General features: G+C 57.9%; 1 protein-coding gene across 1 annotated transcript in view; it reads right to left on the bottom strand.

Annotated features, from left to right (window-relative positions):
* Positions 1-3,868: 3,868 nt before the first annotated feature.
* LOC136305954 (histone-lysine N-methyltransferase 2B-like) overlaps positions 3,869-12,798 on the bottom strand; it is a 32,499-nt gene continuing 23,569 nt past the window's right edge. Inside the window, 5 exon segments of the mRNA XM_066209289.1 lie at positions 3,869-4,234; positions 6,439-6,568; positions 7,615-7,698; positions 11,246-11,356; positions 12,435-12,618. Of these exon segments, the coding sequence (XP_066065386.1) occupies positions 3,959-4,234; positions 6,439-6,568; positions 7,615-7,698; positions 11,246-11,356; positions 12,435-12,618 (785 nt within the window). The 3' untranslated portion in view covers positions 3,869-3,958.

Below are 12,798 nucleotides of genomic sequence, written 5' to 3'. Positions count from 1 at the left end.
GGCCAAACTGGGACGGTGTGACACCGGGAACTGGGCCAAACTGGGACAGGACAATCCAGGAATTGGTCCCAAACTGGGACGGGGTGACACCAGGAACTGGGCCAAACTGGGACAGGGACAATCCAGGAATTGGTCCAAACTGGGAGGGGGTGACACCGGGGAACTGGGCCAAACTGGGACAGGGACAATCCAGGAATTGGTCCAAACTGGGACGGGGTGACACCGGGACTGGGGCCAAACTGGGCCAAACTGGGACGGGGGTGACACCAGGAACTGGGCCAAACTGGGACAGGGACAATCCAGGAATTGGTCCAAACTGGGACGGGGTGACGCCGGGAACTGGGTCAAACTGGTCCAAAACTGGGCCAGGAAGAACCGAAGGAACCGGGGCCAAACCGGGGCCGGGCACAACCCACCAACTGGTCCAAACTGGGCCATACTGGTCCCCCCCCCTCCCCCCCCTCCCCAAACCTTCGCTCCGCCCCTCGGGGGGGCCGGGTGGGGGTGGGGCCCCGCCGCCTCCGCTGTCCCCCTCGCTCTGTCCCCGCGCTGTCCCCCGCGCTGTCCCCGCGCCGTCCCCGCCGTTGTCCCCGCGTTGTCCCCGCGCCGCTCCCGCGAGGGGGGAGGGGGGAGGACACGCCCCCTTTCCCAGCCGGCCACGCCCCCTCCCCCACCTTTCCCCTCCCCCCCCCTTCCCCAAAATTGTTTTTTTGTTTTTTTTTTTTTTTTTTTAATTGAATTTATTTGGGGCGTGGGGGGGACGCGGATTAATCCGGGCGGGGCCCCCCGGGGGGGGGAGGGGAAGGGAGGGGTGGAGGGGTGGGGGAGGGGCGGGGAGGGAGGGGGGGAGGGGTTCCGTGGGGGGAATTTTTTTTGGGGGGGGGGGGACACGATTTAATTTTTTGGGGGGGGGAGGAGGACGGGAGGATTTTTGGGGGAAAGGGGGGGAGGGGGAATTTTGGGGGCTCCTGATTGGTTGGGAGGAAATTTGGGAAGAATTTTGGGAAGGATTTGGAGGGTCCTGATTGGTTGGGGAGAGATTTTTTTTTGGGGGGGGGATTTGGGGGGTTTGGAGGGTCCTGATTGGCTGAGAGGGGATTTGGGAGGCTCCTGATTGGTTGGGAGAGATTTTGGGGGGATTTTGTGGGAGGATTTGGAGGGTCTGATTGGCTGAGGGAGATTTGGGGGGATTTGGGATGTTCTGATTGGCTGAGAGGGGGTTTGGGGGCTCCTGATTGGTTGGGAGAGATTTTGGGGAGAGATTTTGGGGGGTCCTGATTGGCTGAGAGGAGATTAGGGGGAAATTTTGGGATTTGGGGAGTCCTGATTGGCTGAGGGAGATTCGGGGGGGATTTGGGATGTTCTGATTGGCTGAGAGGGGATTTGGGGGGTCCTGATTGGTTGGGAGAGATTTTGGGGGGATTTTGGGGAGGATTTGGAGGGTCCTGATTGGTTGGGGAGAGATTTTTGGGGGGATTTTGGGGGTTGGAGGGTTCTGATTGGCTGAGAGGGGATTTGGAGGGTCCCTGATTGTTGGGGAGAGATTTTGGGGGGTCCTGATTGGCTGAGAGAAGATTCGGGGGGAATTTTGGGATTTGGGGAGTCCTGATTGGCTGAGGGAGATTTTGGGGGGATTTGGGGATGTCCTGATTGGCTGAGAAGGGATTTGGGGGGTCCTGATTGGTTGGGAGAGATTTTGGGGAGAGATTTTGGGGGGTCCTGAGTGACTGAGAGAAGATTCGGGGGGAATTTTGGGGAGGATTTGGAGGGTCCTGATTGGCTGAGGGAGATTTGGGGGGGATTTGGGATGTTCTGATTGGCTGAGAGGGGATTTGGAGGCTCCTGATTGGTTGGGGAGAGATTTTGGGGGGTCCTGATTGGCTGAGAGGAGATTCGGGGGGGAATTTTGGCATTTGGGGGGTCCTGATGGCTGAGGAGATTCGGGGGGGATTTGGGATGTTCTGATTGGCTGAGAGGGGTTTTGGAGGTTCCTGATTGGTTGGGAGAGATTTTGAGGAGAGATTTTGGAGAGGGATTTTGGGGAGGATTTGGAGGGTCCTGATTGGTTGGGGAGAGATTTTTGGGGGGATTTTGGGGTTTGGAGGGGTCCTGATTGGCTGAGAGGAGATTCGGGGGGAATTTTGGGATTTGGGGGGTCCTGATTGGCTGAGGGAGATTCGGGGGGGATTTGGATGTTCTGATTGGCTGAGAAGGGATTTTAGGGGGAAGAAGATTTTAGGGGAGATTTTGGGGGGAACTTCTGGGGATTCCTGATTGGCTGAGGCGGATTTTCAGGGGGATTCCTGATTGGCTGAGGGGAAATTTGGGGGAATTTTTGGTTGGATTTTGGGGGGGATTTGGGGGTCTCCTGATTGGGCTGGGTCTCCTCAAATTTCCCACTTTTCCCCCTTCCCGTTTCCCGTCATTTTCCCCTCCCGTTTCCCGCCTTTTCCCCTCACATTTCCCACCTTTCCCCCCTCAGTTTTCCGCCCTAAAATCATCGGATAAAGGGATTCTCCCCTCCCTCCCCCCTCCCCCCCCCCGCCCCCAAAAACCAGAACCGCCCCGTCCAATCAGTGTCTTTATTGTGGGCGGAGCTGGCGCCGCCCTTTAAATTAAAATACAAAACCCGAAAATCCCAAAAAAACCACCCGAAACGCCCCAAAAAAATGCTGGGGGGGAGGGGGGGGAGGGGAGGGGGGGAGGGGCTGGACCCATTTTGAGTTGGGGGAGGTGGGGAGGGGCCCCATGGGGGGGGGGGAGAGGGGGGAGGGGAGGGGTCTCCAGGGCTGGAGGTGGCACTGGGGGGCGCCCCAGGTTGGAGGCATCTCAAGGACTTCCGGGACGCCCCAAAATTTCGTTCCGTGATTTTCGGGACCTTCCGGTTGATTGGAGGCATCTCCAAGACTTCCAGGACCCGTCCATGACTTTTGGGGTCTTCCCAGTTGACTGGAGGCATCTCCACGGCTTCGAGGGCCACCTCAGCGTCTTCTTCCCAGCGCTCTGGGTTGGCCACCATGACTCTCGGTTGGCCACCACGGCTCTTGGTCGACCCCAATGACCCTGGGGTGACCACCATGACCTCCAGGAGATTTGGTGACCCCAATGGCTCTTGATTGGCCACCATGATTCTAGGTTGGCCTCCATGATTCTTGGATGACCTCCATGACTCTCGGTTGGCCACCACGACTCTTGGTGGACCCCAATGACTATTGGTTGACCACGGTGATTCTTGGCTGACCCCAATAACTCTTGGTTGACCCCAATGGCCCTTGGATGACCACCACGATTCTTGGTTGACCATCACGACTCTTGGATGACCACCACGATTCTTGGTTGCCCTCCATGATTCTTGGTTGACCACCAGGACTTCTGGTTGACCCCAAGGACCCTCGGTTGATCACCACAGCTCTTGGTTGACCATCACGACTCTTGGATGACCACCACGACTCTTGGTTGACCACCAGAGCTCTTGGTTGACCTCCAGGACTCTGGGTTGAACCCAGTGATTGTTGGTTGACCCAACCGACACTTGGTTGACCTCCAGGACTCTTGGTTGGCCACCACAACTCTTGGTTGACCACCATGACTCTTGGTTGACCACCACGATTCTTGGTTGAACATGACAACTCTGAGTTGACCATCAGAGCTCTTGGTTGACCACCACAACTCTTGGTTGACCACCACGATTCTCGGTTGACCCAATTAACTCTTGGTTGACCACCACAACTCCTGGTTGACCACCACAACTCCTGGTTGACCACCACGATTCTCAGTTGACCCAATTAACTCCTGGTTGACCACCACCACCACCACCACCACCTCGTCAACCTTCTCCGAAACACCCCCCTCAAGCCCCAATCACCTCCAACCACCTCCGGAACCTCTCCATCCTCCCACACCTCCATCCCACCACGCCCCACTCCGGGACCTCCCTTCCCGGAGCCCCTCCCCGGGCTCAGTTGAGGAAGCGCCGGCAGCGCCGGGCGCCGCAGTTGCAGGGCAGCTTGGCCGCCGGCTCCTCGATGGGGAACTTGTAGTCGTAGGTGAGCTCCTCGCCGCGCAGGATGCGGCGCAGGGCGAAGATGACGATGCGCTTGTGGCCCTCGACGTGGATGACGCGCGAGTAGCAGTTGGGCTCGCACGAGTGGTTGATGAAGCGCGCGGCGCTGCCGTGCATGGTGGCGTCCACCACCTCGGCCTCGTCGATGCGGAACATGTAGCAGCCGATGCCCTGAGGGGACAGGAGCCCGTGGGGCGGGGTCAGAGGGGTGGACGTGGCCGAAGGTCGGGGGCGTGGTCGGGGGGTTGGGGACAGTCAAGGGTTGGGGACAGTCAAGGGTTGGGGACAGTCAAGGGTTGGGGACAGTCAAGGGTTTGGACAAGGTCAAGGGTTTGGACAAGGTCAAGGGTTGGGGTCATGGTCAAGGGTTGGGGACAGTCAAGGGTTGGGACAAGGTCAAGGGTTGGGGTCATGGTCAAGGGTTGGGGACAGTCAAGGGTTGGGGTCAAGGTCAAGGGTTGGGGACAGTCAAGGGTTGGGGACAGTCAAGGGTTGGGGACAGTCAAGGGTTGGGGACAGTCAAGGGTTGGGGTCAAGGTCAAGGGTTGGGGACAGTCAAGGGTTGGGACAAGGTCAAGGGTTGGGGTCATGGTCAAGGGTTGGGGACAGTCAAGGGTTTGGACAAGGTCAAGGGTTGGGGTCGAGGTCAAGGGTTGGGGACAGTCAAGGGTTGGGGACAGTCAAGGGTTGGGGACAGTCAAGGGTTTGGACAAGGTCAAGGGTTTGGACAAGGTCAAGGGTTGGGGTCAAGGTCAAGGGTTGGGGACAGTCAAGGGTTGGGGTCAAGGTCAAGGGTTGGGGACATTCAAGGGTTGGGGACAGTCAAGGGTTGGGGACGTGGTCAAGGGTTTGGAGACATTCAAGGGTTGGGGACGGTCAAGGGTTGGGGACAGTCAAGGGTTGGGGACAGTCAAGGGTTGGGGACAGTCAAGGGTTTGGACAAGGTCAAGGGTTTGGACAAGGTCAAGGGTTGGGGTCATGGTCAAGGGTTGGGGACAGTCAAGGGTTGGGGACAGTCAAGGGTTGGGGACATGGTCAAGGGTTGGGGACGGTCAAGGGTTGGGGATGTGTCAAGGGTTTGGAGACATTCAAGGGTTGGGGTCAGTCAAGGGTTGGGGACAGTCAAGGGTTGGGGACAGTCAAGGGTTGGGGACAGTCAAGGGTTGGGGACAGTCAAGGGTTTGGACAAGGTCAAGGGTTTGGACAAGGTCAAGGGTTGGGGTCATGGTCAAGGGTTGGGACAAGGTCAAGGGTTTGGACGTGGTCAAGGGTGGGGATGTGGTCAAGGGTTTGGTTATGGCCAAGGGTTGGGAATGTGGTCAATGGTTGGGACAAGGTCAAGGGTTGGGGACAGTCAAAGTTTGGGGTCATGGTCAAAGTTTGGAGACCCATCAAGGGCTGGGGACAAGGTCAAGGGTTTGGACATGGTCAAGGGTGGGGATGTGCTCAAGGGTTGGGGACATGGTCAAGAGTTGGGGACATCGCGGAGACTGGACTTGCCCGTAACTTTCCCACCCTTTTCCCCCTTGAAATTTCCCGCTGTTTTCTCTTCTTTTTTCCCGCCATTTCCCCCTCCCATTTCCCGCCATTTCCCCCTCCCATTTCCCGCCATTTCCCCTCCCATTTCCCGCCCTTTCCCCCTCCCCTTTCCCGCCATTTTCCCATCATTTCCCCCTTTTCCCACCACTGGCAGACGCCATCCAAGTCCGGGCACATCCTCACGGGCCGGGATCGTTCCCCCCAAACTTTTGGGCTTTCCCTCCCTCTTTATTTTTCCGTTTTTCCTCCCAGTTTCGCGGGATCTCCCTTCCCGTTTCTCAGGGCATCCCCGATTCCTTTTTGGCTTTTCCCCCCAATTTTTGGCGCGTCCCTCCCGTTTTTCGGCATCTCCCCCCCTCGTTTTTTGGGGTTTTTTGGGGATTTCCCCCCCGTTCTTGGAATCTGCTCCCCGATTTTTAGGACATTCCCCCGATTTTTAGGACATTCCCCCGATTTTCAAACTTTCCCCCTCCCCCCACCCCATTTTTGGGGTGTTTTCTCCGTTTTTTTTCGGAGGTTTTCTCCCTCCCAATTTTTCGGCTTTCCCCCTCCCCCAATTTTCGGCGTTCCCTCCCCCATTTTTTTGGGGGGTGTCCCTCCCGTTTTCCATCATTTCCCCCCATTTTTTTAAATCCCGATTTTTCAGACTTTCCCCCCATTTCCGAATTTTTCCGTTTCCGAGCCTCTCCCTCCGTTTTTCGACGCTTCCCACCCCCCCTCCCCATTTTTTGAGGCGTTCTCCTCATTTTTTTGACGTTTCTTTGCCATTTTTGGGGCGTTTTTGCCGTTTTTTGGGGTTTTTTTCCCCCTCCCCTCCTCCTCCCGAATTTTCCCACCTTGCTGTCGTAGAACTTCTCCCGCTTGTCGGTGAGCACGGAGCGCACGACGATTCCGGAATATTCGATCACCATCTCCCCGGCCTCGATGTTCCGCTTGCAGAACAGGCCCCGCCCGTGGATGGCCGAGCTGTTTTGGGGAGATCGAGGTCACCCCCCAAAAATCCCCAAAATTCCCAAAAAATTCACCCGGGAATGGCGAAAATTCTGCAAAAATCCGCCCGGGAAACTCCTAAAAACTGCCAAGAAAACCCCAAAATAACCCCGGGAACCCCAAAATTCTCTGCAGCCCGTGGATGGTTGAGGTGGGATGGAACAGGGTCGCCCCCAAATCCGGGGAACCCCAAAAACCCCCAAAATCCCCCTAAAAATCCACCCCAAATGTGCCCCCAGGTGTCCCCAGATGTCCCCAGGTGTGTCCCCAGGTGTGTCCCAGGTGTCCCCAGGTGTCTCAGGTGTGTCCCCAGGTGTATCTTGGGTGTCCCCAGGTGTGCCCAGCTGTCCTCCAGGTCGCCCCAGGTGTGTCCCCAGGTGTATTTTAGGTGTCCCCAGGTGTGTCCTCAGGTGCGTCCCGGGTGTCCTCAAATGGCCCCAGGTGTATTTTGGGTGTCCCCAGGTGTGTCCCCCGGTGCCCCCAGGTGTCCTCAGGTATCTCATGTGTATCTCAGGTGTGTTCCAGGTGTCCCCAGGTGTCCCCAGGTGTGTTCCAGGTGTGCCCAGGTGTGTCCCCAGGTGTCCCCAGGTGTCCCCAGGTGTCCCCAGGTGTGCCCAGGTGTGCCCAGGTGTCCCCAGGTGTGTTCCAGGTGTCCCCAGGTGTGCCCAGGTGTATTCCAGGTGTCCCCAGGTGTCCCCAGGTGTCCCCAGGTGTGTTCCAGGTGTCCTCAGGTGTCCCCAGGTGTTCCCAGGTGTGTCCCCAGGTGTCCCCAGGTGTCCCCAGGTGTGTCCCAGGTGTCCCCAGGTGTCCCCAGGTGTCCCAGGTGTCCCCCAGGTGTGTCCCCAGGTGTGCCCAGGTGTCCCCAGGTGTGCCCAGGTGTCCCCAGGTGTGTCCCAGGTGTCCCCAGGTGTCCCCAGGTGTCCCCAGGTGTGTCCCAGGTGTCCCCAGGTGTCCCCAGGTGTCCCCAGGTGTCCCCAGGTGTGCCCAGGTGTCCCCAGGTGTGCCCAGGTGTGCCCACTCACCGGTACACGCCCACCGCCTCCTTGGCCGTTCTCTTGAGGTGCCGGAAGCGCATGGCCATGGGCAGCTCCAGGCTGGTGGCGCGGCTGGGGGGGGCGTCAGGGGGTCCCCCCAAAACCGGGGAGACCCCCAAACACCCCTCCCCCCCCGAAAGTCCCAAATCCCAAAAAAACTCCCAAAAAAACCCCCCGAAAAAAACCAAATCCCCCCAAAAAACCCAAATCCCAAAAAAACCCAAATCCCCCCCCAAAAAAACCCAAATCAAAAAAAAAACCCAAAAAACCCCAAATCCCAAAAAACCCAAATCCCAAAAAACCCCAAATCCCAAAAAAACACCCAAATCCCCCCCAAAACCACCCCAAATCCCAAAAAAAATCCCCCCAAAAACCCAAATCCCTAAAAAACCCCAAATCTCCCCAAAAAACCCCAAAAAATCCCAAAGTTCCCCCCAAAAAGCCCAACCACCCCCAAAATCCCCAAAAAACGCCACAAAATTCCCCCAAAATAAAAAAAAAATCCCCAAATTTCCATCCAAAATCCCAAAAAATTCCCCCAAATCCTCCGAACTCCTCCCCAAAAAAACCCAAAATTCTCCCCCCCAAAAAAACCTCCAAACCCTTTAAACTCTCCCCAAAATATCCCAAAAAACCTCCCAAAAATCCCCAAAAATCCCCCAAACTCCCCCCAAAAATCCCCCCAAAAAATCCCAAAAAATCCCCAAAAATCTCCAAAAAATCCCGAAAAATTTCCAAAAATCCCCCAAAATCCCAAAAAATCCCCAAAAATCTCCAAAAATCTCCAAAAATTCCCCCAAATCCTCCAAAGTTCCAAGAAAACCCCCCCAAAATTCCCTCCCCCAAAAAACCTCCAAACCCTTTAAACTCTCCCCAAAATATCCCCAAAAAAACCTCCCAAAATTCCCCCCCAAAATTCCCCAAAAATCCCCCAAAATCCCCAAAAATCCCGAAAACTCTCCAAAAATCCCCCCAAATCCCCCAAAATCCCCCCAAAATTCCCCAAATCCTCCAAACTCTCTGCCAAAAAAACCCCCCAAAATTCCCTCTCCCAAAAAACCTCCAAACCCTTTAAACTCTCCCCAAAATATCCCAAAACCTCCCAAAAATCCCCCCAAAAATCCCATAAAATCCCCAAAAATCCCCAAAAATCCCCCAAAATTCCCCCAAATCCCCAAAAATCCTCCAAACTCCCCCAAAAAAACCCCCAAAATTCGCCCCCCCCAAAAAAAAACCTCCAAACCCTTTAAACTCTCCCCAAAAAATCCCCAAAAAATCCCCCCAAAAATTCCCCAAATCCCCCCCCAGGTGCGACCCCAAAATCACCCCTCCCCCCCCGCCCTAAAAAAATCCCAAATAACCCCAAAAACTCCCCAAAATCTTCCCCCGCCCCCCAAAAAAACCCTCGTGGGGACCCCAAAATTTTGGGGGAAGCCCCTCCCCCCGCCCAGGTGTGGGAGGGACACCAGGTGCACCCAGAAAATTCCAGGGGTGCGACAACTTTGGGGGATCCCGGCTGGATTTTTGGGGTTCCCAGGTGATTCGGGGGGTCTGCAGGTGTCACCCAAAGGTGCTGGGGGGGTCCCAAATAATTTAGGGGGACACCTGGGGGGTCACAGGGATGGGAGGGGCACCAGGTGTGCCCAAAGCTGGGATTGTACCGACACCAGGTGTGCCCAAACCTGGGATTGTAGAGACACCAGGTGTGCCCAAACCTGGGATTGTAGACACCAGGTGTGCCCAAACCTGGGATTGTACCGACACCAGGTGTGCCCAAACCTGGGATTGTACCGACACCAGGTGTGCCCAAACCTGGGATTGTACCGACACCAGGTGTGCCCAAACCTGGGATTGTACCGACACCAGGTGTGCCCAAACCTGGGATTGTACCGACACCAGGTGTGCCCAAACCTGGGATTGTACCGACACCAGGTGTGCCCAAACCTGGGATTGTACCGACACCAGGTGTGCCCAAACCTGGGATTGTACCGACACCAGGTGTGCCCAAACCTGGGATTGTACCGACACCAGGTGTGCCCAAACCTGGGATTGTCCCGACACCAGGTGTGCCCAAACCTGGGATTGTACCGACACCAGGTGTGCCCAAACCTGGGATTGTACCGACACCAGGTGTGCCCAAACCTGGGATTGTAGAGACACCAGGTGTGCCCAAACCTGGGATTGTCCCGACACCAGGTGTGCCCAAACCTGGGATTGTAGACACCAGGTGTGCCCAAACCTGGGATTGTACCGACACCAGGTGTGCCCAAACCTGGGATTGTCCCGACACCAGGTGTGCCCAAACCTGGGATTGTACCGACACCAGGTGTGCCCAAACCTGGGATTGTACCGACACCAGGTGTGCCCAAACCTGGGATTGTACCGACACCAGGTGTGCCCAAACCTGGGATTGTAGACACCAGGTGTGCCCAAACCTGGGATTGTACCGACACCAGGTGTGCCCAAACCTGGGATTGTACCGACACCAGGTGTGCCCAAACCTGGGATTGTCCCGACACCAGGTGTGCCCAAACCTCGGATTGTACCGACACCAGGTGTGCCCAAACCTGGGATTGTACCGACACCAGGTGTGCCCAAACCTGGGATTGTCCCGACACCAGGTGTGCCCAAACCTGGGATTGTACCGACACCAGGTGTGCCCAAACCTGGGATTGTCCCGACACCAGGTGTGCCCAAACCTCGGATTGTCCCGACACCAGGTGTGCCCAAACCTGGGATTGTACCGACACCAGGTGTGCCCAAACCTGGGATTGTCCCGACACCAGGTGTGCCCAAACCTCGGATTGTCCCGACACCAGGTGTGCCCAAACCTCGGATTGTACCGACACCAGGTGTGCCCAAACCTGGGATTGTCCCGACACCAGGTGTGCCCAAACCTGGGATTGTACCGACACCAGGTGTGCCCAAACCTGGGATTGTCCCGACACCAGGTGTGCCCAAACCTGGGATTGTAGAGACACCAGGTGTGCCCAAACCTGGGATTGTCCCGACACCAGGTGTGCCCAAACCTGGGATTGTACCGACACCAGGTGTGCCCAAACCTGGGATTGTCCCGACACCAGGTGTGCCCAAACCTGGGATTGTACCGACACCAGGTGTGCCCAAACCTGGGATTGTACCGACACCAGGTGTGCCCAAACCTGGGATTGTACCGACACCAGGTGTGCCCAAACCTGGGATTGTCCCGACACCAGGTGTGCCCAAACCTGGGATTGTACCGACACCAGGTGTGCCCAAACCTGGGATTGTACCGACACCAGGTGTGCCCAAACCTGGGATTGTACCGACACCAGGTGTGCCCAAACCTGGGATTGTACCGACACCAGGTGTGCCCAAACCTGGGATTGTAGAGACACCAGGTGTGCCCAAACCTGGGATTGTACCGACACCAGGTGTGCCCAAACCTGGGATTGTCCCGACACCAGGTGTGCCCAAACCTGGGATTGTCCGGACACCAGGTGTGCCCACACCTCGGCTTCTCGGCACGCCAGGTGCGCCCACGACCTCCCCGAGCGTTTTTTTCCTCCAAGGGCAGCCCCCCCAATCTTCCCGCGGCGGGGGGCGGCGCCCAGGGGCACCTGCGCAGGTGGGGCCTCACCGGGTGGGCTTCAGCTGCACCTCGTCCTCCTCGTCCTCGCGGGGCGGCGGTCCCTGGGGCAGGGCGCGGTGCTGCGACGCCAGGAAGCTGAACATGTCGAAGGTGCACTTCCTGCGGGGCAGCGGAGGGCTCGGCGGGGACCCCCCTCACCTGGGGGTGGCCCCGCCCCACCTGCGGGTGACCGCGCCCCATTCGTGGGTGGCCCCGCCCCACACACAGGGATCTCCCCACCCCCCCTCCCCCGAGTTGTCCCCACCCCCAGGGGTGACATCACGGGGGGCTCAGGGGAGGGGGTGGGAGACCCCTGAGGGGGCTTGGAACCTTCCCAGTTCATCCCAGTAACTCCCAGTTCATCCCAGTTCATCCCTGTCCCCTCCCAGCCCTTCCCAGTTCCCCCAAAGCCCTCCCAGTCCATCCCAGTCCTTTTCAACCCCGTCCCAGTTTGTCCCAGTCTCCTCCCAGTGTCTTGTCCCTCCCTGTTTATCCCAAATCCCTCCCAGCCCATCCCAGTCCCCTCCCAGTTCATCCCAGTCCCGTCCCAGTCCCTCTCAGTTTATCCCATCCCCCTCCCAGTTTATCCCAGTTCCATCCCAGTCCCCTCCCAGTCCCTCCCAGTTTATCCCAGTCCCTCCCAGTTCCCTCCCAGTTTATCCCAGTCCCTCCCAGTTCCCTCCCAGTTTATCCCAGTCCCTCCCAGTTCCCTCCCAGTTTATCCCAGTCCCTCCCAGTTCCCTCCCTGTTTATCCCAGTCCCTCCCAGTTCCCTCCCAGTTTATCCCAGTCCCTCCCAGTTCCCTCCCAGTTTATCCCAGTTCCATCCCAGTTTATCCCAGCCCCTCCCAGTTTATCCCAGTCCCATCCCAGTCTATCCCAGTTCCCTCCCAGTCTATCCCAGTCCCTCCCAGTCCCTCCCAGTCTATCCCAGTCCCATCCCAGTTCCCTCCCAGTTCATTCCCAGTCCCTCCCAGTCTATCCCAGTCCCTCCCAGTCTGTCCCAGTCCCTCCCAGTCTGTCCCAGTCCCATCCCAGTCTATCCCAGTTCCCTCCCAGTCTATCCCAGTCCCTTCCAGCTCCTCCCAGTTCATTCCCAGTCCCTCCCAGTCTATCCCAGTCCCATCCCAGTTCCCTCCCAGTCTATCCCAGTCCCTCCCAGTCCGTCCCAGTCCGTCCCCGTCCCGTCCCCGCCCCACCTCAGGTAGAGCTCGGCGCGGGCGCAGCCCGAGGGGTTCCGCGGCGGCGGGCCGAGCGGCGGCTCCCGGCGCGGCGGGTGGTACCGGAACCGGTACCGGGAGCAGGCGCCGGCCCCCGGCAGCTGCTCCAGCAGGAAAACCACGGCGTCGTGGTGGATGCCCAGCAGCCGCAGCCCGCTCATGCCTGACGGGGCACCAGAGGGGCTGGGGGCTTCGGAACGGGGCTGGGGGGGTTCAAATGGGGCTGGGGGCTTCGGAACGGGGCTGGGGGGGTTCAAATGGGGCTGGGGGCTTCGGAACGGGGGGCTGGGGGCTTTAAAATGGGGGCTGGGGGGTTTAAAATGGGGGCTGGGGGGTTTAAAAT

The sequence above is a fragment of the Chamaea fasciata genome, unplaced genomic scaffold (assembly GCF_029207755.1).
Source record: "Chamaea fasciata isolate MVZ Bird 193981 ecotype frontalis unplaced genomic scaffold, bChaFas1.0.hap1 SCAF_827, whole genome shotgun sequence".
NCBI lineage: Eukaryota > Metazoa > Chordata > Aves > Passeriformes > Sylviidae > Chamaea > Chamaea fasciata.
This window is presented reverse-complemented; position numbering and strand designations above follow the sequence as displayed.